At 35.9% G+C, this 26389-nt stretch overlaps 1 protein-coding gene across 3 annotated transcripts; it reads left to right on the top strand.

Moving 5' to 3' along the window:
* Positions 1–292: 292 nt before the first annotated feature.
* Positions 293–25454, top strand: LOC144965228 (hydroxyacylglutathione hydrolase, mitochondrial-like). 3 transcript variants are annotated; one of them, XM_078900335.1, is made up of 9 exons: positions 293–419; positions 4125–4288; positions 7445–7509; positions 8286–8403; positions 10287–10392; positions 12497–12600; positions 17903–18004; positions 20876–20955; positions 24629–25454. In XM_078900335.1, the coding sequence occupies exons 1-9, from the start codon at positions 356–358 to the stop codon at positions 24720–24722; spliced, it is 897 nt and encodes a 298-aa protein (XP_078756461.1). In that variant the 5' UTR covers positions 293–355; the 3' UTR covers positions 24723–25454. The 3 variants fall into 3 exon arrangements, with proteins under 3 accessions (XP_078756461.1, XP_078756462.1, XP_078756460.1); XM_078900336.1 differs by lacking the exon at positions 293–419 and adding an exon at positions 960–1055; XM_078900334.1 differs by lacking the exon at positions 293–419 and adding an exon at positions 1502–1639.
* Positions 25455–26389: the final 935 nt, after the last annotated feature.

Genomic DNA, 26389 nt, shown 5'->3' with positions numbered 1-26389 from the left:
AAAAACAGGCTGGTATTTGCCCACCCTGCCCATTATTACCAGCCGTCCCTGATAATAACAATAATATAATCATTTGATAAATGAGATAGCCAATAGTGAATCCCACATTTTCTCACCTGGATAATGTGGGTAGAATGAATAATGGAACACGTAGGCGACAGCATCGTTAACATAATATATAATTTTTTAAACCGCGCGCGTGTGTGTGTACGCGCGCGTGTGTGTGTGTGTAACTCATGGGTCATAAGGTCACAAGTCAAGAACGGAAAGTTCAAGGTCTTCACAACTTGAACACGGTTAGTGTTTACATTCCGGCGACAGCGGTGAACTGTGACACAGCACTCCTACACGAATCATGACTCTCTGCAAACTTGTTCCTCATTCCTACCGGCTAGGAACGATCGCAAGTCATTTGAGCTGTAAGTCTTCTCTTTTTGTGTGTGTGTGGCTAGTTATATTGTTATTGTTAATAACCGTCAGAAACATATTATTTAAATATATACTAGATTAGGCCGTTTAACCTTTCTGTTTTTATTTCATCGAGATTGTAAACTCTAGACTCTAGAATTAGAAGAGACAGTTCAGATTTATGCCTGCAATACAGTAAAATGTCCTCGGCTCACCAATTCTGCTTCAATCTCAAATGGTTGCGAATAAATCAAAGACCACTTTTTCGAAACTTGTGGTGGTAAAAATACGGTGAAAGGGATAAAATGAGGATGCCTCAACATTACTCAAAATGTTCAGAACTTTTTGTTTTCTATTGATGAAGCCTTCTCATTTTCATTTATATGTTTTTCAGATTTTAGTCTAGATTTGTAACTATAAAACAAGAGGCTATAAATACGTATGGTTTATTATCTTAGAGAGAAGTTGGTCTGGCCCGACGATCTGGGTGGGGTCTTTGACCTATGATGGGCGGGAGGTCACGCTGGTCTTCTATCCCCTGTACTGTAACTGTTTTCCGAGTTTCTTATGTTGGTATGGGATTACTTAGTTTTGTCCCAACCCTGACCGGAGTCATAGTTGTCGGAGATATTTTTTTCCTTGTCATTGTAAATCATCTTTCTGTTATATACCGTTTCCGTTACATATGTTTAGTCTTAAATAAGTCTTTAAACATTTGAGTGTATTCCTTTTACTGGGGACCTTAGCTTTTGTCTGGATGAGACTTTTAGGTGATCCAAACTAAGTACACTGATCGTGCGCTCTTGGAATCTACATATGTTCCCAATTTGATCCCTTCCACTTTGTCTTACTTTTTCTTGTGTGCTTTCAATCGTAAATCTATAACTTTTTTTGACTACTACATTTCCTTCCTTTTTACTGGCGCTGAAATGACGTAAATGTGTCGCAAGCACTGTAAATCCCTTCAAAACAAACATGGCCCAACGATGCTTATTTGATGAAAATTTTGCAGGTTTGATAACCCAAAATTGTTATCTTAGTCTCATTGTTGTGATGGTAATACTCCCAAACCAAAGCAAAACAACACAGTGTCCACTACAGCAATATGTAATCAAGTCCATAGTTGCATAGGTGATCAGACCTGCAAATGTGTGCATGTTCTCCCGGCCCACTAAAAAGGACAACAGATTCAGATTGTTGATTGGCATTCATTGCAGATTGGAAAAGAAAGGTTGGAGAAGAAAAAAAAAAAAAAGAGAAAGAAACTTGCATGGGTCAGGTCTCTAACATGATAATGATATTCTAAACAGTGTTTTTCTCTTCATTTGCAGATAATGACTATTATATATATCCTTCATGAGAGCAATAAGTTAGACACTTTACAAAAGAACTGTCCCCAACTAGCCACAATTTTACCTGTATTATGTTAGCAGAATGTTTTATTTTACTAAAGAAAAAAGTTTCAAATGAATCAATTTTTTAAAAATGTTGCCCAAAAGAAAAAAAAGGATGGTCAATTTTTAGAGCATCACAAACACACATTCTAGGATTTGTTAACTACATAAGCCACTTTTCTTTAAAGGGTCAAACTGATTACAAGGACAAGAATGTTCGGCTATGTGGTCTAGTGGTATGACACCCGTCTTTGGATCCTAAGGTCCACAGTTTGAGACCCACTCTGAGCGGCACATAGTTGAGTCCTTGGAAAATGCTCTTTACTCACATTCTCTCACCATACTCTGGTGTAAAATGAGTACCTGGCCATTAAAAGGGTTGTCTCTGTCGAAAAAAAAAAATGTAATCTCGCCTCAGGCATCATGTCTCATCCTGCATGTTAAGTGTTGCTATTGGCTAGGGGTCCGTGTAAAGTCCTTTGAGCATGTTTAGTGGATATTGCACTATATAGATGCTCTAGTTTTTTGTTTTTAACATTTTCAAGAAAGGAAAGTTTTAAATGTTAAGAGTAGGTTTTTATTTCACATTAATTGCAAGGCTGTCAGAGATCAAATATGTACTTAGGAGCCTTCTGTTCTGTAGTTAACTGATTGCGATAACTCATGTGTTTTCCACAATTTTGTTTTGAAATCTCTCTAGTATAGGTGATTTTGTGCCATGCTTTTAACAGTTCCAGATCGTGAGTGGATTTCAGATTTATGTTTATGTTCTCCTTGATTGACAAATCTTTGTAGATTGTAACAGGCAGGATGTAGAGATCTTCCTCGAAATGGTTATATCTATATTGACAAAATATGCATACATGGCTTTATTTGCTGGAATATCTTTGCCTTGCCTTAATAACTTTGTGAAATGGCAACATCAGTTTTCTTAAATTTGGATGGATTAGGGCTTTTCATTCCATTTTTTGATGCAATGATTATCTTGTGGCTCTTTTTGGATAGTAATTGTTGAGCTATGTTCTTTTTCCTTTCTTCTTTATTTTCTACATCTAAACCGACTCACTCAGTATGATTGAGTATTACTGTTGATGTGTATATCTGAAACAAAGTTAACAATAACTATTACTTCCAAATAATCTTTCATTCAATTTTTGAAGGTCTCAATATTGCTCAAAAGCTTGATGTCAGCAGACAGACTTTTCCATAAGCGCCTTGTATTTAGAAGAAAAAAAAGAGTGTTGATGACTGTCAACATTAGATGGAGGAATATTTAAAGTTAGATCACCAGAATGCCTAGTTTTGACTTTATTTGGTATTGATCGATTGATATCTTTAAATAAAAGGCCATTTGATCCTTTATAGAGGGCTGTAATTTTAGCCTTAGCACTTACTTTATGATAAGGTAACCCTCTAATTGTTTCATGCGTGCATCAGTTTTACCACTAATGAATGAATTGTCAATTGTAACCCATCGTATTTCATTTTTCTGCTATCCTCTATTCGGTTTTAATTGTAAGGGGTTCAAAATGATGTTTTGTTTTGTTTTTTTAGCCAATGTGCAAATAGAAACCATAAATAAATTCAGATGTTCCAATCAACAAATAAAAACAAAGTAAAATCAATTAATAATGTTGTAGATAAACATCGTTATATACAAATATGATTAATCTTTTTGTATTTTAAAAAAAGATAGGATAAAAGAAGACAAACCAAAAATCACTCAGCATGTAAGTAGTAATATATATAAACAAAACTAGTAGAGAACTATCACCTTGTCAGTGATCAACTTATATAGCACAAGTAAATCATATTTCAGAGTGATATTTGGAAGTGATCAATAATAATAATAATAATAATAATAATGATGATGATGATGATGATGATGATGACGACGCGACGATGATGATGATGATAATAATAATAATAATAATAATAATGGTGGGGGTCCCGATAGCTCAGTTGGAAGAGCACTTGCTTCACACGCAAAGGAACCAAGATCAATCCCGGGTAAAGTTCAGTTGAGATTCTTTTCTAAACCCCCCCACCCCACCCCCTGTCCAACCAGCAATAAATGGGTAGCTGGGTCTGGTAGATCTGGTGGAAAGTACTTTCCGATAGACTAGCATCCTATCCAAAGGGTAGCAAGAAATTTCTATTGTCCGTTTTATATGATGGTATCGATGTCAACCAGGCCAATTTTAATCTTATTTTGTTTAAGGTTTTATACTTTGTGTTTTTGTTGTTTTTTTCTGAGATATGTTAAATATTTTTACAATTTTCTTGAGATTCAAAGAAAAAAAAATTTTTCTGGTATTTCAGTAAAAGCAGTTATTGCAAGGCTGTGTCATTCATCTCAGACTTTAACCAAACATACAGACATGCGTGTCAAACTCCTTCCTGCCCTTGAGGACAATTATATGTATCTTCTGATTGATCAGGATTCTAAAGAATGTGCAGTGGTAGATCCTGTTGAACCAAAAAAAGTAAGTTTGTTTTTATGCTGATTATTTTTTTGATAATTTTGATGTAGCTTAAGTTGAACAGCCACTTAATTGGAACGTTCTATTTGTGAGAGATTTTTTTCTTAAAATAATAATAATATCCACCTTGCTATTCAGAGTGCTTGTGGTCGATTTCAGAGCTTATCAAACCTTTTTTTAACTAACAAAACACAAACAGACATTGTCCAACTTAAGAAGAGTGAGAATGAAGTCATCATATGTTTTGAAATGAATTAATAAATTGTTAGACCTGTGACATTTGACGGTATTGGTCTAACGAATTATTAATGAATTTCTGATGGGTATGAGTGTCATGAATGTTGGACATTAATGTGTTGTTATTAGATATTGTCACACAGTCTCTTTCGATCATAAGTCATCACAAGTATTATGTTGTGTTGTGAAAAATGGATGAAAACATTCTGACAAATAAGTGAAAGGAAGCTCTGTACCACCAGTACTATGATTATCACAATGGGATTTGTGTAGTATTTATAATCTGTTCCAGTCATAGTGCTGTCAAATTTAGTGGCTTTGACTGTATTTTAATACATTTTTCTATTTTTAAAAATTGCCATTTTCTATGACATTGTAAAATGCTGAACTTAGGCATCCTTTAAAGGAAGGTCGTATATCTATTGTTACATACACAAAATCAACACATTATGTCTCTGTGAGACCAAGATAAGACTCAACATATAGTCATATCAGTTACAGTTCAAGGCCCTATCCACACAACTACCGGTAACTCATCCCTTAATTTTCTTACTCTTTGTATTTAATAGAACATTTTACAGAACTAATAAATTCTGTTAAAAACACATACACATCATCATTAAATTTGATAATTTTGTGTAAACTACATTCCATTGAGAAAAGTGAGTGGAGCAGGCACTTATGTTGATAATAACAAAAAAAGAAATGAAGTGAGTAGGAAAGTGCCAGAAGACAACAGAGAATAAAAACTTCACAGCAGCGATGGGGGCTCAAACCCGCGACCTTACTGGTATGACAGCTCTACCTGGCCGGGGAGATCGTGACTCTACCGTGTATGAGCTATCCATGACCCCAAAAAAGTCGCTTCAAAGCTAGTCTTACTAGAGCCTTCTCTTCCCGACTTCTTGAGGTCACGGGTTCAACACACACAAACGCCACGAATAGAGCCACGATCTCCCCAGCCAGGCGGAGTTGTCGTACCAGTAAGGTTGCGAGTTTGAGCCCCCATAGCCGCTGCGAAGTTTTTGTTCCCTGTTGTCTACATTCCATTGGTATTGTTAAACTATATGTATAATTCTTCTAGATTTTTGATCACGCTGATTTGCCATCTTTCAAAGACTGCAATTTAAGCAGAATATAAAGGTGAAAGAACTTTCAGGATTCTATATTAAATTACCAACTGTTTCAGTTTCAGGCTTTATTGCCTATGTAGTGAATAATAGGTCTGCTCCTAAAAATGTATGTCTTTTATGTCTTGTGGTCACCCTTAAAATTGTTGCCTTAACGCCCATAAACTAGATAGAAGCAAGTAATTTGAATTATTTAAATTAGGTATGTTTAAAGATTTATGATTATATTGTTCTCACACTCAGAGGTCCTTTTAATTCTGAATTTTCTCGTACATGAATATTCATCATAGATATTATACATGTACGGATGAAATTGGATATGACTGTTAAAAGGTTTTAACTAATGTAATTTTGTGGGAATCTTTTCTACATGGAAATCAGTTTGATATCATATTACTGTTTGATCCAATGCTTGCAACTTGATATCACAGGACAAATGTAAGGATATGTGTGATTTCTGCATCATGGTTAAATGAACACCAAGACAAGGGTAAGATTTCTACCCTGACACTATTGAAGTGTACATCACAAAGTCCTTTCCAGGGAAAGAAGAGGAATAGGGTGGCATTGCAGTAATACGCAAATCTATTTTTTTTTTGCTGATAGACACAAACATAAATATAAATATAAATCATTTTAATCAGCAATAATATTGGTGTATTTCAAACTTCATTGAGTTGCATGCCATTTACCGACCACCACCTGGTACTAAAAATAACTTAAAACATCTGACTATTTTGCCGAATCTGAACATTTTCAAACATGGCGTCAAGCAAAACAGAAAATAATTATTGGATATTTTAATCGACATTTTAAATTATTTATTTTGAACCCTAGATATTAAAACCATGTAAAAGTTACTTTTTCCCATGACACGACACAACAAGTGAGTGAAACATCACACAGATACAGTTAAACAATTGACTGGGCTATAACAATCTTGGACATGGAACTAAAAACCCCTGTAATTGTGGATAACGTCTGCCTTTCTGACCATGATCTTGTCACTTTTAGTGTGGGGAATGGCTCATTTAAAGAATTAAAGGGGAAAAGAAGTGTCACATTTAGATATTTTAAGAAAATTAATATTGTTGAGCTAAAAGATGATTTATTCCAGCCGGTAGTATGAGCCTGGACATTTTAAACAACATGTCCATGTCACTAAAGGAGTTGTAATGAAATGAAACATGCAAACCAAAACAAAATGCAAAATGGGAAAGAAATGGAAGAAATCAGTCTTAGCCAGTGACAAAGAAAAGTACATATCCTATAAGAGGCAACTGAAGGCAGTAATGATGAAGGCAAAAAGAATGTACTACATTGATATAGTGGAAATTTGGTGGAATTTGTCAGGATTGCAAACAGTCTCCTGAGGAAATAACAGACATGAAGAAAACCAGCTTGCTGAATACTTTGTGGACTTCTGCATCAATATTTTTTTTTACAAATTTGCAACATTAGGGCTTTCAATCAGCCTATCGTACAAATCACAGCTCAAATGAAAATTGCTAATCATCTCCTGCACATGATTCACAAAGGTAAGACAACAATTTTAAGTCTACTCGATTTTTGGCAGCCTTTGACACCGTCTACCATCTTGTATTTCTTCAAAGGCTAAAAACTACTTTTGGCATTAATGAACTGCTCTTGACTGGTTCTTGTCCTATTTATCCCAAAGAACCAAAACTGTTTCGATTGGCAATTGAACCTCTTCTGAGCGTGAAATTCTATTTGATTGTGATAATCTGTATTCTGTATAAGTGTTGAAAGATAAACTTTGTTTCTTTTATAGGTGATTGATGCAGTGAAAGCGGAAGGGGTGAATTTGACAACTGTTCTTACCACCCACCACCACTGGTAAGTTAGATTTCTCTCGTCATCTATCATAAACTTTAATTAAACAAGAAACTGGGGAGCGGCACCAGTGTAAGATAAAGATCTGAACAAGTGTGTATGAAGATGTTGGACAAAGCAAGATAGAAAAATACAAGAAAAAAAAACCTCCCAAAAAATCAGTCCACGTCGACTGGGGATCAAACCTCAGACCTGCTGATTACCAGTCAGACGTGCTACCATACACACTTGTTCAGATATTTATCCTTATCTGCACTTTTGTGGGAAAGGAATACTAATGATTGCTCACTAACCTCTGAAATTGAGGTTGGTCTATTACAGGTTCATTTCGTGGAAGCCAGGGGGGGGGGGGGGGGAGTTTGCTCCATCACTTAAGCTACAATGTCATTCTCATTATTTTGAATGAGACGATATTATTCAATAGCAATCATCCATTCATGCAAGGTGTTTAACCAAAACACAAAAACTTTAACAAATTTTAGTTTATTTTTAATGTGTGAAGTACTTTGGTAGATTTGTGTTGTATTCAACTTTCTTTATCTCTCCTCTTCCCACATTCATACTTACCTCCTCTTCATTTGCTTCCTCTACTGCTTCTTATCTTTTCCTCCCTTCCAGTGTCATTTCCTCTCTCCCTTCTCTGTTATTTCTTATTCCTCCTCCTCAACCTTCTCCTCCCCTTCCTCTTCTTCCTCGACCTCCACCTCTGCCTCATTATCCCTTTCGTCTTCTTCTTTCTCTTAGACCTTCTCTTAGATGTTCAAATTAAATTCCGCCAGGGATCATGCTGGGGGAAATGTAGAGCTTGTGGAAAAGGCAGGTCAAAAGACAGTGATTGGAGGAGATGACAGGATTGGGGCCATCAATCGTATGGTATCTCATGGGGACAAGTTCAAGGTAGTAGATTTAGTGGTCATTCTATTACTAATAACAATAATAATAAAAGCATTAGCTGTATAATAATCTTAATAATGGATGATGCTAATAATGATGTTATTTTGAGAAGAAGATACAAAAAAACATTTTTCTTATTCAGATTTGTTTTATAAATCACAAAATTGGTAAAAGATCCAGATCTTTGTTTCATATACAAGAACTTAATATTGTTTTGCACATTTAAATTATGAATAGCATGTACTTATTGCTTGTAAGTATACGTTTTAAAATGCAATTCATGTGTTTGATCGGCATGACTTTTTAGTAAAAATCTTTAAAATGTTTGGTAAGGAGAGAGTTAAGTTGAACATCGGCTTAATTGGAAAGATTTGCCGTCAGCAACATACTTTTTTTCTATATTATTTCTTTTGTTCAGTGTAATGCTTGCTGTTAATTGGAATATTTTGAGAACCTCATCAAAATTTATTTGATTTTTCTCCTCAGTAACTGGAAAGCCTAAATTGTCTCTGTTAAAGTAGAATAAATGGAATGAATAATTATTATGTGTTTTTAAATAAACAAATAGGCTCATGATTATACCCACAATACTACCATAGCCATCTATTTCATTTTATCTAATTTGCCAGACTTCACACATTTAACCTTCCTGTAGAACAATATATGAGATGATTGAGAGCACTAAATTATGAAAATGATGTATGGCGTTTGTTAGCAGGCAGTGTTTGCTTGCTGTGCCCGTAAAGAATGCATTATGTCATTGATTAGCGAGAGACATCTCATTAAAATTCGGAAAGTTGTCTTATTCTATATAGGTATAGAAATTACCGCTTGAACATATCAATATGATGCTTCATTGAAAATAAACACTGAAATTTATGCCATCCTAACAATTTATGTCACAGTAACTTTTTGTCTCTAATTCTAAAAACTTTTTACATTATTAATTTTTTAATTTTTTAAATAATGATATCTCTTATTTTACATTCTCCCGTGTATATTTACATATGGAAATATTGTTATCAATTATAATCTGGCCCTATACAGAGGTTGTGCAATAAAGGTCTCAACATAAAGTCTTGGGTCAACTCCAAATACCCATCCATATGGAACAGACTCAACATAATTTATATATATTGTCTCTGCAACCCATGTTATTTGATCTTAACTATTGGAGGATGGTTTCAGATATTCCAAAGGTTTTTTTTCTGAAGGATCTAAAATAATTTCCTGGGTGGGGTATATTGACTACCCATAGTGGGCAGGGAGGTCACGTGCTTCGTCCTGGCCCTGGCTGGGAGGGAAACAGAAAAATGTATAGCTTTTGGAGATGATATGTTTGACCTTGTAAACCATCTCTCTGTTAGGTAGTTATATTTTTTGTTTGAAGATAGAATGATTTTTAAGCATTTGAGTGGAATCTTCTTGGTGGGATCCTGTCTTGATGAGAATTGATGCTGATCTTAAGCTAAGCATATTGATAGTTTGCTCTTTGAATATTCATCTGTTCTCTGCCTGAGCCACACCCCTTTCTCTTACTTATTCTCGTGTGCTTTTAATTGTAAATCCATAGCTTATTAAATTATCCCATTGTCTTCCTTTTTAGTGATGCTGAAATGGCCTAAATGTGTCGCAAGCGCCGTAAAGACCTTAAAAATAAGACAAGAATATTTTGTGAATGCAATATGAGATCAAGAGGGATGAAAGTGGAAACTTTTCAAACCTCAGTCTCCCTGAACAAATCTTTATTTATTTATGAGTGCAGTCTCTGCATTATGAAATAAATAGCTATTTTATTGATTTTAATTTTAATTAATTTTAATTTTCCACATAGCACCTTCCACGGGGTAGCGATGAAAGCATTCCTATTTTTCTCTTATTTTTAGATTGGTTCCCTGAATGTCGAATGTCTTTCCACACCATGTCATACTACCGGACACATTTGTTATTATGTGACTGGACCTTCTGGCACTGACCCGGCTGTTTTCACAGGTGGGACTTAGTGACACTTTCAATCCGTATGGTAGCTATAGATAATGCTTAATAAACATGTGAACAATTGTATGGATAACCCGGTGTTCTCATTGGTAATTTCTAATTTGCCAACCTGTTCTCTCCTTGGGTCTTTTGACCTCCCATACTGGGAGGAGAGATCACCATTACTTTCTTCTATTCTCCCCCCCCCCTCCCCCCCCCCCCCCCCCCTATGTTTGGTTTCCCTTTCCGTGTTGTTCTCGTCTTAGTTCTGTATTGATATATCTCGATTTTCTTTTCCTGGTCATGTGGGGATCCTTGGCTTAGAGTGAGGCAGTTAGATGCATTTCTTCTTGTTTTTTTTGTTTTTTTTTTTAGAGAGATGATATGTATTTCCTTGTCAATAATCTCTCTATGATGTACTACAGTCCACTCCAGATAATCACAACACCTTTGGATCAACGAAAATTTTGCAATTAACCGAAGTTGAGTTTTCTGTCCACTATTGCAACATTTTACCCAAATATGGTAAACTCAAACCAGTTCTTGTAAACATTGTTCTGAGTCCACCACAGACTGAGCAATAAAAAATATATGGCAGCCCTGTATAGATTTTGACAAGCAAAAACAGCTTTGAGGCAATCCAACATCTTAAGATTGAATTCACTTTCACTTTTTGTTCTCAAGAGATTAGCCGTGATGAGAGACAATAAGCTCTCACCAAACCAGTTGATCACAATGCACAGTTGTCAATCACAAAACAAAGGATATCATCGCTCAGTCTCTCCTCACAACTGTCATCGTCTACCTGTTGCCTAAACCATGACCAACCCACTCGCCTCATATCTAATGGTCACAGATGACCGCACAAACCCGAACTGCAAAGCCCTGCCCTCTTTTGTCTCTAATAGGGTGGTGACACACAAATGCAGTATTAAACCCCTACCACTCTAGATTCTTCAACATGTCACAATTTCACCCATGATAAAATCTAATCATGAGATTTTGTTTGATTGATTCCTTGAATTTGCCTCCTTTAGAGGTCGAAAATTTGTTGCGATTAACCGACGTTTGTTGCAATTAACCAGTGATTTTTATATAGAATTAATTCCATTTCTTGAGAATTGTTGCGATTAACTGAAAGTTGCAATTAACCGAGTTGCGATTATCCAGAGTGGACTGTATTATCATAATTAGTTATTAATTTGTTGTACTTTGTAAAAATTTGAGTCTATCCGTCATAGCAGGATCCTTTGCTTGTGCCTAGATGGGATTAAGTATTGTCAAAATAGGAACATGGGTCGCTCATAGAATCAGAATCTTCTGCTCCCAATTTGAACAAATTCCCCTTTGTCTTAGTTTTTCTTTGTGCTTTTAGTTGCAGATCTACAACTTTTTACTTCCATCTTCCTTTTTACTAGCTCTGACATGGCCTAAAAGTATTGCAAGCGCTTCAAGCAACTTCTTCCTCCTCCCACCTGGGTGAAAATTATTGTTGCATTTCTTTCTTGATTTTTATAAAGATAAATGTAGAAGGAGGCTTGATATATCTGTATGAGTTTGAAATAGCTAGTTTTTGTAGCATTGAAACAGGTTTTTGGCCTAAAAGTACAAAGTAAAGGGGCAGAGGGATGGGTATAGCAAACTGACCATTAGATAATTGTAATGTTGATGAAGTGACAATGGCCACTTACTAGAATTGGGGATTGCTGGCACCGCAGATGCTTGTATTGTTGTAACTGCTGGTTCATTATTTTCCATTATAAAGATTTTCATGTGGGTGTTCTCTCGAGTGGCTAAACTAGGTAAAACAACTAATGAGTTAGCCAAGAGGGAATGAATGAAATTATATATAATATGTACTTGAAGACCAATGACATTGTGCTTTGCCTAGTAACAAACACATGACACATTATTGAAGTCATTCTAGCACAATAGAGGCCATCTCAAGCCCCCTATCCTTTTCATAAACAGCTCATTTTAGGGTTCCACTATATTAATACTATTACTGCTATCATCATAGTTCCCATCGTCATCATCATCAACAATGTTGCTTTGTATAATTAAGAATATGAAATATTTGGAGTAGAATAACCATTTTTGTATCTTCTCTCCTGATTAGGTGATACATTGTTTGTTGCCGGCTGTGGAAAGTTTTTTGAAGGAACTCCAAACCAAATGTATTCTGCATTGATTGAAAAATTAGGAAGTCTCCCCTCCAATACAGTAAGTACTTGGCAGATTACAATGCTTTTAGATATTCTGGGTGGAATCTTTTTACTCCTGTGGTGAGCAGGGAGATCACTGTTGCTGTATATTCTATCCCCTAAATTACCTTCACCAGGTTGCTTTCTGTATTTGTCTTTCAATGAGAACACATGGTTTTGCCGTGGCGCTGGTCGGAGTCCTTGGCTGGGGGGAGTGGGGAAGGGAGGCATTAGAGGGGAAACAAACAGTCAAATGTATAGCATTAGTTTTGGGATGATATTTTTCCCTTGTAAATCATCTCTCTTTTATGTACTGTTATATTTTTGTTTTGAAGATATGATTTATAAACATTTGAGTTTGTTCCTCTTAGTGGGGTCCTATGCTTTTGTCTGGATTAGACTTTTAGGTGATCTCAAACTAAGTTACACTGATGATATGCTCTTGGAATCTACTATTGTTCCCTATTTGAACCAGTCCCCTCAGTTTTACTTTCTCTAGGGGCACTTTTACTTGTAAAACTAAATCCACAATTTTCTTCATTTTACTGTCACTGATATCACCTAAATAGGTCACAATCATCATAAACCCCTTTAAAATAATGCAAAAACATACTTTTGAATACAGACCTTATTGTGTAAGGCGGACATCCTCCATTCTCAACAAAAAATGTTTGCCTTAGACAGGTATCCGCCATGTACGAATTGAGTAAATTCTGTTTCAAATGACTACTAATTGAGTTCAAACCGTGTAGTTGGTAGTCAACACTGAACTTTGCTTTAATTAAGTAAGTGGGGGGGGGGGGGGGGGGGGGGGGGCTATATTTGATCATTTTCATGATTTTAATATTGACTAGGGGTAAGTATCTTATGTTCTTTTATTTTTTCACTTTTTACAAAATAGCTTATTGTTTAGTGCTCGAATATGCTTGCAACATAATAAATCAAAACACATCTTTATCCAGATAATTGAAAACTGCATGGATTTTTCAACAAATAATCATTCCAATGGTGCTAATTCTTTATCGTCTAATCTGTCAGTCCTCATATCTCATCATTTATGTTCTTCTCTCAGTTCTTAGAGAATTGATGAATGTTTTGGTTGTATCCATGTCTATTTAAAAAAATTTTAGTGTATAGTCTCGACATCCTCATCAATATTTGTTGATATCACGTCAAATTTAAATTCCTCACTCAAAACAGATTGAGGGGGTTGTGGGTTGGTAGATGTCTAAGTGGATAAGGCATTTCCCTTCCTCCCTGGGGACCTGGGTTTCCATACCCAAGAAACTAGGCCCTTATGACTCTCTTTGCAGTTCTGCACTGAGGCTGATGCTTGGGTTATCTTGGTCTCTTCTCGAGTTAGTCATCAAAAAGAAAAATTCCACAAAGATGAATAAAAGAATTAAATTATATTTTATTTAGGAACTGTGTTTTCAGTCCACCAGTGGACTGAAAACACAGCTGTGTATTCAGTCCACCGGAAATAAAAATATTTAAAACGGACCAATTATCGATAATGACGACATTGATACTGAGCCTATTGTAAGGTAGTCATCATCAGTGGATAGGCATAGCATTTATGGCAATTTGACGGCTTAATAATATCATTTACAGCGTTTTATTTACTCTCGGAAAGTCTTGATTGAGAGTTGTTCGAAATCAGGAGCATGAAATAGATCTCAATTCTCGATACCATGGTTGCCAGATAGCCATTGGTCTGGCCAATTTGGCCAAAATTGACCACACAGAGAATAATGTTTCTATAAGTAATCTAAAATTGACATTTATATCTATTTTTAATGTTTCCTAGTCCGTTATAATTTTTATGATTACCAAAACCGATGAGTTTTCCAAGGAGATCATAGTTTTAGTATTGCTTGCCCAAGTAAGGTTCTATTTGGTCACTTTTCACATCGATCACTGACCTCGTAAACTCCCTTGGCAAAAAAATTCTTAATTTTCAAGTTCAACACGTTGATGCCATTCCTGGTGACTCGAGAAGTTTGATCGACTTTTAATTTTGTAAAAAGATGATTTACTTTTACTCACTTTTAAGATTATTATTTTAATTTAGAACACAGTGAGGCGTCAAAATGTATTGCCTTGTGTATTTCTTGTACGTAACAATATGAATCCGGAGAAAAACGAAACAAAAACGAACAAACAAGACAAAAACCAACCAAAAAAAAAAAAAAAAGATAAAAGAAAAATAGAGAACATCTTTATAGTTATAGGGTCTTGAATGTGTTTAAGGGAGCGTCAGAGAGAAAAGGGGGGTGGGGGTGGGAGAGATTGGAGATAGAGTATAGATAAATAGATAGAGAGAGAGAGAGAGAGAGAGAGAGAGAGAGAGAGAGAGAGAGAGAGAGAGAGAGAGAGAGAGAGAGAGAGAGAGAGAGAGAGAGAGAGAGAAGGACTGCTTTGTAGCTACTTGTACTCGATTTTTATTTTTTATTTTGGTTCCTATCCTTATTTATAAGGTTACAGCTTGGGACACTTTTGGTGTAGACAATATCGACGTGAGCAGCAAGGAAGATGACTCTACATTCTTTTTAAGGACTCTTTTGTCTTTAAAGGTTTGATGGCGCTTATAAAACGTTGAGGTCATTTTAGGGCTAGTAGAAAGGAAAAAATGGGATGTCAGTCATAACAAATTACAGTTTTAGAAGACATGATAGACGATGAACAATAGACCAGCCCTACAATTCAAAGGACAAGGGATGATTTTGAAAGAAAAGGATCTTGGTTGGAAGAAGACAACGTCAAGACTGCCCGGGGGGTGGGGGGGGGGAGGAAGAGGGGGAAGGCCTCGAAGCACAGCTGTACTCGAGGCCAGTGATCGATGTGAAAAGTGACCAAATAGAACTGTCATCTGCATTTTTTGCCAAATTGGGACATAAAATTTGCCAAGAAATTTGCCAAAAAGACCAAAATTTGACAAAACATTTGCCGAGGAGAACTAAGCGTTTCAGTAAAAATTAAGACGCGATACAGAAAAAAATATTATAAAAGACAATTTATTACATTTAAGGAGGCTACGTTATGAATAGCGTTGTTACAAAGATTTTAAAGGATCATTATCCGTAGAGAGTAGCTTCCCTTGGTTTGGGCCCAGGCAAAGCTGCAACATTTCTCAGCTTCCGCACTTTTTTCTCGTTATTTTGTTCGCTTCTTTTTTTTCCCACCATTTGCCACGCGATTTGCCAATTTTCCCAAAATTTGCCACGATTTGCCAATTTTGGGAAATTTGCGGATCGCCCTGATATTTGCGGCCGCAAAAAATGCAGATGACAGATAGAACCTTACTTGTGCAAGCAATACTAATACTCTGATCTCCTTGGAAAATTCATCGGTTTTGATAATCAGAAAAAAAATTCTAAAGGACTAGGAAAAATTAAAAATAGATGTAAATGTTAATTTTAAATTAATTGTAGAAACATTATTCTCTGTGTGGTCAATTTTGGCCGTACTCGAGGCCGGTGATCGTTGTGAAAAGTGACCAAATAGAACTTTACTTGTGCAAGCAATACTAATACTCTGATCTCCTTGGAAAATTCATCGGTTTTGATAATCACAAAAAAATTCTAGAGCACTAGGAAAAATTTAAAATAGATGTAAATGTTAATTTTAAATTGATTGTAGAAACATTATTCTCTGTGTGGTCAATTTTGGCCAAATTGGCCAGGCCAGTGGCTATCTCGCAGCCACGTTAAGAATCTCGTCAATGTTTGATAAATCGGTTTCGAGAATTGAGATCTATTTCAGGCACCCGGTTTCGAACAACTCTCAATCAAGATTTCCTGAGAGTAAATAAAACACTGTAAATGATATTATTCAGCCGTTGAATTGCTATAAATTTTATGCCTGTCCATTTCTGATGATGCCTATAATAGGCTCAGTATCAAAGTTGTCATGATCGATTAAGGTAAGTATAGACGATAATTGGTCCTTTTAAAATATTTTTATTTCCGGTGGACTGAATACACAGCTATTAAGCCATCTATACTCACTGTCTATTCTATTGTGGCAAGATGTGATGTCATCGCCCATAAACAAGCATCATCTGCCTTGCTTTTCTTACAAAATTGCCCCACTCTCAAACAATTCAATTAGTTGTGTGGTTTGCTGAGGTTTGACAATCTTAACAATAACTATGAACTGACGTCTCAAAAAGAATAAACATCATCATTTAATTGTCTATCATGCTCTCTGCCTTGACTGTCATGAAAAATCGTCCTGTTGACAACAGACAAAATGATTGGTCACTTTTGTCAGGTCAATTATGACAACCTTGACAGCCATTAGGAGCAGACAACATCTAAGAGGAGAAGACATAAGAAAAATAAGGTATGGAGAAGTGCCAGATGAAAATGGAATAAAAATAGCGCGGTGCTGGATGGCTCTGAGGCTAGTGCGGCTGCTTGCTAATCTCTCTCTCTCTCTCTCTCTCTCTCTCTCTCTCTCTCTCTCTCTCTCTCTCTCTCCCCCCCTCTCTCTCTCTCTCTCTCTCTCTCTCTCTCTTTCTCTCTCTCTCTCTCTTTCTCTCTATCTCTATCTCTCTATCTCTCTGGGGATCCTGACCTCCCATAGTGGTACATACTGTGTCTTCTATCCCCTTATATCTGCTTTCCAACATGCTTTCTGTCTCTGTCTTGGAATGAGATTACTTGGTTTTGTCCTGGTCTTGGCTGGAGTCCTAGCTGGGTGGGAAACAGTTAAATGCATAGTTATTGTTTTGGGAGATTATATTTTTTTCCTTGTAAATCGTCTCTCTGTTATGTATTATTATATGTGTTATTTTGAATGTATAATGTAAGTATTTGAGTGTATTCCTCTTTGTTGGATTTTGTGCTTGTGTCCGGATGAGACTTATAGGTGATCTCAAACTAAGTACATTGGTGGTATGCTCTTGGAATCTACATCTGATCCCTATTTGTTCCCAGTTCCCCTATGTCTTACTTTTTCTTGGGTGCTTTAATTGTAATTCTAGGACTTTTTACTTTCCCATTTTCTTCCTTTTTACTGGCACTGATATAACCTAAGTGTGTTGCAAGCACCGTAAAACCCTTTAAAACAAAAACATCTCTCTCTCTCTTTCTCTCTCTCTCTCTCGCTCTGTCTCTCTCTCTCTCTCTCTCTCTCTCTCTCTCTCTCTCTCTCTCTCTCTCTCTCTCTCTCTCTCTCTCTCTCTCTCTCTCTCTGGAAGAGTAAAAGTATCAAAAACAAATTTCTTTTATATCTCATATATTTTGACTGAAGTTCTACAACAGTAAACCAAACGCTAAGATGTTTTATTTCTTTTCCCCTCTCATCTATTTCAGAAAGTGTACTGTGGTCATGAATACTCTGTCAACAACCTTAAGTTTGCCTCTCACGTGGAACCAAACAACAAAGATATCTCTACTCATTTGGATTTGGCACAGGTATCTTATCCATGTCCTCAATTGTTCGCTAATGTGCAGATGTAAAGTACCTATTACTGAACTTCAGTGCACCTTGGTTACAATGAAGTCATCAGGTCTGGAAGTCAATGTTCATTATAACCAGGTTTCATTGAATTCGAGGTGTCACTTTTACATAATAGACAATGGATATAATCTTGTAAATACTGCACTTAAAGTTGATAAAAATAAATGGATTACTCCCTTTGCCACATTGCCCCTCAAGCATCATGACACTCTCGGAGGATTGACCCTTAACCCCTTATTGCAGGGTTAATGGGTTAAGATCAGCCACATCTATGCTGTTCCAGCTGAAGATTAATGGGTCATCTCCCCACTTTTTACCCCCCCCCCCCCCCCCCTTATCTCAAAAACGTAATCTACTCACTCCCATGAGTCCCATTCTTCTTCACACCTCACCTGCCTTTCAATGATCCATGTACACACTCAACCTCATAAAGAGAGACAAAATCATTCCATTGCAACATGACTGCCGAAAGCACTTAATCATGCCTTTCTTGCAAACTCGCATACACACAATGCCCCCAATTCTATCCTTATGCACTGATTTGAGGTATCTTTAGTAGGAGAAAAAATGGGGATTTTTACAGTTTCCGTTGGATCTGAGGTTGCTGTATCCTAGGTGCATTGTAATTAAGTCCTTACAGCTTTGTGACCTAGTTGTATGACACTGTGCTTGTGACCAGCAGGTCTAGGGTTCAAGTCCCTCTATGAGCAGTACAAAGGACTCTTTACCCAATTTTCTTACCTTACACAGGTGTAAAATTAGTACATGGCTTGTAAAGGCAATGTGTGTGTGTCTAAAATGTTGTAATGGTGCCTTACAGGCTTCATCTCTTGTCCTACATGTTAAGTGTTGCTCTTAGCTTGGGGCCTTTTTGAACGCTTTTTGAGCTAATTTCATGGCTATTGCACAGTTTAACATTAAAATGTCACTTTTTTTTTCTCTTTCACATTTACATATATAAGACTCTTGCAGTCAGAGATTGTCCTGGTCTCTCTACTATTAATGTTGTATGGAGTTATAAATTATGTAATTGATATCCCAAATGATGCACCGGCATTTTATCTACAGTAATGAAAACTTGGGGTCACCACCAGTGACTGAAGATCCCATACTCCTGGAATCAAAAACATCAGAAGTCCTTTCTTCCACTGGTTATCAGCATGCGGAATGCTCTGTCTGCTAATATAATTAACTTTGTCAATAGTGTGGAAGCCTCTAAAAGAGTCTTACTAAATACACGTTTTAGCACAAGCTGTGATAAAATACCAAGGCCCTTGGCAAGAAGAAGAATCAGAATTTATCCCGTTTCAATGGATAGTAACCATTGCTGGGTGAGCGCTGCCATTAGCATCAAACAAAAAATCTGATAGATTTTTGACTGACCTCCCATAGTGGGCTGGGGGGGGGGGGGGGGTGCATACTGTGTCTTCTATCCTCTTATATCTGTTTTCCAACATGCTTTATGTCTTTGTCTTGGAATGAGATTACTTGGTTTTGTCCTGGCTCGGAGGGAAACAGTCAAATGCATAGTTATTGTTTTAGGAGGTGATATTTTTTTCCCTTGTAAATCATCTCTCTGTTATGTATTATTATATTGGTTATTTTGAATGAATAATGTAAGCATTTGAGTGTATTCCTCTTTGATTGATTTTTTGCTTGTGTCCGGATGAGACTTACATGTGATCTCAAACTAAGTACATTGATGGTATGCTCTTGGAATCTACATCTGATCCCTATTAGTTCCCAGTTCCCCTATGTATTACTTTTTCTTGAGTGCTTACTTGTAATTCTAGAACTTTTTACTAAATAATTTTCTTCTTTTTACTGTCGCTGATATAGCCTAAATGTGTTGCAAGTGCCGTAAAACCCTTACCCCCCCCCCCCCCCCAATAGATTTTTTATGTGAATTTCATGGGGAAAAAACGAAACTATATCAAATCATAATGCATGATTTCCGCCCTTAAATTTGTAAACGACACTTTTCATGCAATAAAAAAAAAAAAAAGAAATGAGTTGGGCTTTAATTTGGTCATGCATCCATTTTGCAGGAAAATTATAATTAAAAAATAAATTTTCCCTTAAAGGTTTGTTTCTACAAATCTGATTGTGACGGGAGAAAATATCCAAATTTGGCCAAACTAGATACAGCCTGATGCCATTTATTATATTTGTGCAGGTATCCAGGACTCAACTGTGGAAACTAAATAATACTATCATTTTTTCATTAAATTCAGTTATCAGGTTATTTGGTTATTCACTCTTTTTCCTTAGAAAATGCATACAAATTTGATTAGATAAAGTGGCAGGTCTATGGGGCCCATTGGATAGATGATTGTCTTTTGCAAAAGATCTTTCTAACAGGCCCAGCTGCCCAAACGCAGCTACTTGAAAAGAGAGGTAATAAAAAAAAAACATGTGGCATTCGGACTGGCCTGTTTACAATTGAGCCAATTTTCTTTTCTTAACTAATTTCCACAGTAGTTTAATTAATGGTTTTGCTGTATTACCTATTTTGCACTGCACAGATTACCGACGTACTAACACAAAAATTGATCATATCAATAAATTTTCAAGGGGAAAGAGAAAAAGAAGTAACGTAAGAATAGGTTAAGACATTCTATTGATATTTTTAAAAGATAATGAACATCATTATTTTATAATCATTTGCAAATTACTGCACCAGCTCAGAAAATGTTAATGATTACTTGAGTTGTTACTTCCGGTGAAATAAGTGGAGACACCCTCAAGGGACATTCCCAGTCAACAGAAGATATATTTCAATTTTACTCTTCATGTCATTTCCAAATGTTTGATTTGCTTTCCAGAAAAAACGTAATAACAAAGAACCAACGATTCCTTCAACCATTGGAGATGAGAAATTGTTTAACCCTTTCATGAGAGTGAAGTGAGTAGTGCTATATTATGCATTGAGTTTGCTTTTGCCTATTATTTGTATTGGAACACATATGTCCACAGTGTATGCCAAGGAGAAACTGGCCTATAATTTAAAAAATATAAGCAGTTTTTACCTCCTGCCTCTGTAATCGCAAGACAGCTGTTGATCTAATTGAATAGTTTGAAGTCTTGTACCCTGAGAGAGTCATGAATCGCTACAACAGATTTGACAGCAGACCGGGGGTCAAAATAAGATTAAATTTGTGATCATTTTCTTCCATCAGATATATTTCTAGATTAACCATACAATGCTGAAAAGTTCTTTTAAATTCAAAATATCAAAAGTATGAATTTTAAGACATTTGCGGATCAAGAAGAGATTACTTTTTAATTCAACTCAGCTTTCTCATTTTAGACTAAAAATTTAGTAATCTTGTTCCCCCTGCCAGGAAACCAGATTGAGGCACTCGGTCACATTTCGATCTGCTGTTAAGGTAGCTTATCTGTCATTAGCTCTCTCCTGGTCAGGTTTTAGTCATTTCTTCCATTGTAAATTGATATAAGTGAAAAAAAAATAAGGAAGAACGAAAATTGGAAGAATAAAACACACTCTTGGGTTGACTTCTGGGTCAAAAAAGAAAGAGAGAATATTGGAAGAATAAAACACTCTTGTGTTGACTTTGAGGCTGGGTCCTCTATGTGTGCTGTTGAGATGATTGTGATACAACATATTGATTCTATGATTGTGAACAAGATCCTGCCCTTTAAGAGTATGTGCAACACAATGTATGGCACCGTTTGATATGTAACATAACTTGCAGTGAACTGTCAAGAATTCTTTTGACTAATAAACTCAGGCATGGCTCCAAGTAAGCTCTTTTATGGAGGCGTGATCACAATAGTAGGGGGAATTAGGCTAAAACCGTGCAAATTCGGGTTGAAAGCATGAAAATTTGCATACAGGTTGCTAAGACCCATAGAAAAAAACATCTGATATAGAACCACTCTGGCAATCAATCATAACGTATCGGTTTAAGACCTTAGATTTTACCTATTACAGCTATATTAAACAAGGGGATAACTGTGTAAAAATATATTTTTTCTTCATATTCATTGTATTTGGGAAAATTAGGCTAAAACCGTGCACATTGGGGTTGAAATCCTGAAATTTGGCATATGGGTAGCTATGACCCGTATAAATAACACCTGATATAGAACCACTCTGGCAATTTATCATAACAGTGCGTTTTTAGCACTTTTATTTTTTCCTATATAGCATTACTTATCCGAGGAAATAACCACGACAATACAATGTGCGTTCTAAAACTTAAAATACACCGGTAACCATTTCATGTTGTAACTAGTAGATAAAAGTGGGAGAGGGGGAGAGGGAGTGAGCGGTAGAGACGGATATATATATATAATTTTACTCATTACTGTACTAACCTAACTAGTAGATAAAATAGGGAGAGGGGGGAGAGGGAATGAGTGGGAGAGAGGAAGAGAAAGAGGAAGAGAGAGAGAGAGAGAGAGAGAGAGAGAGAGAGAATTTTACTCATTACTGTACTGACCTAACACCCCCCCCCCCCACACACACACACACACACACCCTACATCTACACAAGTCCGTGCAAGGCAAACCGGACCTTAAACACTTGCATCGGGTGCCGATACATTCTCTCTTACAAGAACATTTGATGAGTTTTTGGGACACTTTTGAAAATTCTGGAAGTAAGCCCCACAGTGGTTCATGTCGATCGTCACATTTGTTGCAGGGTTCTCTTCTATAAAAGATATAATGTTAGCAAAAGCTCGACTTCTTTCAAGAACTGTGACATCATTAGTATCATCAGCAGTGACATCTTTTAAAGCTTGTTTTTTTTATGGTATAGGGCGGTAGTGTGCCTCATGAGCTACTAAATCTCTCCGGCAATAAATGAGAACATATCAGAATCTTTTATAGATAACCCTATTTCACGAATATTTTCTTCCATATCTGTTGTCATTACAGAATGGAGTACTCCCGAGTCCATGTTTTTACAAAAAAGCACGTTTGTTTATTACAGCCAATCTCTAATTTTGAACGTTGTATGATTATTCTCGTGGGTTGCGAAATATATTCATTCGGTGACTCCTCCAAGTCAAATGACGAAGTTTGGAATTCTTGTAGGGCAATTTTTTTAGATTTCTTTAATTCTAATCGCCTAATTTTGTTGGCATTAAATGTTACACGACAATGCTTATGCCACTTAGCATCATTTTGTTTTAAGCTTTCAATAATCTCATTTCTTTCTGATGAATTAAAAAAATAGATACATCCAACTTGTTTTCATCACAAACCAAAGAATTGAATTGTGTTAAATCTTCAAAAAGAGTTTCATAGCCTTGCCCTTTGTCATACCTCCTCGACTTAGAGGGACATTATAAACGGTCTGTGTTATCTTGTTGGCATATCAAACACTTGTCCCTGTCTCTGGGAGCAGTTCTTTTTGCTATTGTATGTGTATCTGAAATCATGCAAAAGCATTCCTTTATTAGGCATATGCAATATTCTTTCATTACTCTCTCTCTCTCTCTCTCTCTCTCTCTCTCTCTCTCTCTCTCTCTCTCTCTCTCTGTCTCTCTCTCTCTCTCTCTCTCTCTCTCTCTCTCTCTCTCTCTCTTTCTTTCGTTCTTTCTGTTAAAGACCCATCATCAGCAGGCAAAATGTGTGCAGTGCCTTACATAAGGACACAACAGTACAAATAGAACATTCTCCTTTCAGGTAAATAACTTAAAGTAAATAACTTGCCACAATACAGCATCATAGTGGTTGATGATGATGATAATGATGATAATTATAGCAATGTAAGTGGTATGCTAACTCTTTACTGTCATCAAGTTTGACCGAAATAGGTTTTAACTCACGTAAAATGATTATAGCAGTATTTTTGGAAAGAAAAGAAAACAGGAGGATGGGAGACGGAGCACTGTCCTTTGTCAACACCGGTTATCGGCATTTATTGAGCTGTGTTCTGCTAGTCTGTTTTGTCTACCCCTCTGCTCGTCTTCCCGTCTGCCCGTACGTTTCAGAGCAATTGATTATACTTATTAAATCAGATGCAGAAAAAATCTCATATTATAGAATATTGCTCGCTAGACGTCCTTTAAAACAAGTGAAATTGAATAATATTTACGATTAAATAATTTGTTTGGTTCGTGAATCGAAAGTAAAGGGAAAGGAAAACATCCGCTTCGACGCTAAAAATAGTCACCAATGGGAATCCAAAGGATGACGTAAAACAACCTTTGGTCGGCTTGCCTCGAATTTTTACACAATAAAAATGAAAGAAATTATTGTCGTCCATTTCAAAATTTTCTCATCTTAAAAACCTTGTATCTCAACTAATACTGATCTCTCAGAGTGGTTCTATATCATAAATTATAGGGTTTTTCATATTCTACAACATATGTAATTTTCATGCTTTCAACCCTGTTTGCACAATTCAAGGGTTTTTTGGACCTAATTCCCCCTACTACAAGTATATTGGTATTTAATTAATGTATGGTGTAACTGACTTAGCCTTTGTATATAGAGGTCTAGAATAATCTTTAGTTGATCATGAATTTATTCTCTCATCAATCTTTAAGAATGTGTACTCCAATCCCATATTAATTGAATTTATATTAAATTTTCAAATCAGAGAGCCGTCTGTCCAGCAACACACAGGTCAAAGTGACCCTGTGAAGGTCATGGGGGCTCTTCGCACAGAGAAGGACAACTTCAAGCCAAAGTAAACACTGCAATATTCATTCCATGACAAGAATCAACTGATTGGAATCTTTTTTTTTACCTAATATTGAATGTGATTACTTTGCAAACTACCTACCTAATTGGACCAGATCACTCCAATAAAACTGCAACCAGCAATGTCATGTATATCACTGTGACTCTATTGGGACCTTCGTAATTAAAAAAAAAATTTTTTTGAATATACGTCCTGTAATTTAAATTTAAAATTTACTTTAAAGTTGGTTCTAAATTCATTATCACCGTAAAAACAATTCATATCAACTGGAAAGATTACCTACTTGATGACAAGAAAAAAATTCTGACCATAGCTTTGACAAAATGAGATTGCACTACAATATTTGGAATTTGTCCTCTGTGATCAACTATGTGCATTTCAGTTATTTGGGGGTAAATGAAAGCTTAAGAGAGTTGTTTGCAATAAGGAACGTTACATTTATTGATGGATTGCACTAACATGATTCAGAAAAATCTGTAGAGTGATTAGGAACTAATATAAGCGTGATACATTATTCAGAGTAAATTTAATGGGACTGCAGAAATAAACAGACAATTGACAATTACTGTTTTCAAAAAATGGATTCATATCCCTTTATTAGGCTTTTTTTTTTTTGTTGGCACTATCTTATACAATTTATTCAGTCTTGTATCCCTTCTTTCAGTAAATTAAACTATTTCATACATCATCTCAAATAAAGCGTTATGATTTATTCTTCCAATTTGCTTTCCTCTTCCTATTTCACTCAGTGCTTTTTTTTTATGTATGTTTTATTTTGTTTCTTGTTTGTTTGTTTTGTTTTTCTTTTTATTATTATTATTATTATTATTATTATTATTATTATTATTATTATTATTATTATTATTATTATTATTATTATTATTATTATTATTATTATCATTATTATTATCATTATTATTATTATTATTATTATTATTATTATTATTATTATTATTATATTATTATATTATTATTATTATTATTATTATTATTATTTGATGTAGCGCCAGTATCTACCAATTGTGTTCAAAGGCGCTTTACATTCGTTATCTGGTGTCACATAAGTTCATTTAAGTTTCCCTCCTCTATAACTTCGCTAACTAATAAGCAACCTAGAACTAACAAAATTTGAGATAGTGTGACGTCATATTTAAGAAATCTTGATGCCACATTTCAAGCATTATCAAAGGGAAATGACAGAGCAAAACATTGATGCAACCTTCTCACGTTACGAGACTCGGGTTGTCATCAAATGTTCAACTCTTTTTAGCAAGTCTGCTGTCGAAAACAGAGCCAGAAAACATGAATCAACAACTCAAAACAGATGCAATCTTATTAGACTTTAGTAAAGCATTTTATAAAGTCCATCACCATACTTGCTATTAAACTACATACATAGATATGGAATCATGAGTAACACACACGACTGGATAATGGATTTTCTCACTAACCGTGAGCAACTAGTCGGAATTGAAGGTGCAATATCAGAGTCAGCTCCTGTACTATCAGGTTTGTTCTGGGTCCCCTCTTGTTCCTTATCTGCATCAATGATTTGCCTGAAATATTGTCGCCAGGAACTTAACTGAGACTATTTGCGGATGACAGCCTTTTGTACAGAACAGCGAGGCAGAAGGTGGGAAAATGACAATTTCATGT

This window comes from Berghia stephanieae, chromosome 2 (genome assembly GCF_034508935.2).
Source record: "Berghia stephanieae isolate SIO BIC M18660-M18661 chromosome 2, UCSD_Bste_1.3, whole genome shotgun sequence".
In the NCBI taxonomy this organism is placed as follows: domain Eukaryota; kingdom Metazoa; phylum Mollusca; class Gastropoda; order Nudibranchia; family Aeolidiidae; genus Berghia; species Berghia stephanieae.
Note: the sequence above shows the minus strand (reverse complement) of the source record. Positions and strands in the feature narration are given on the sequence as shown.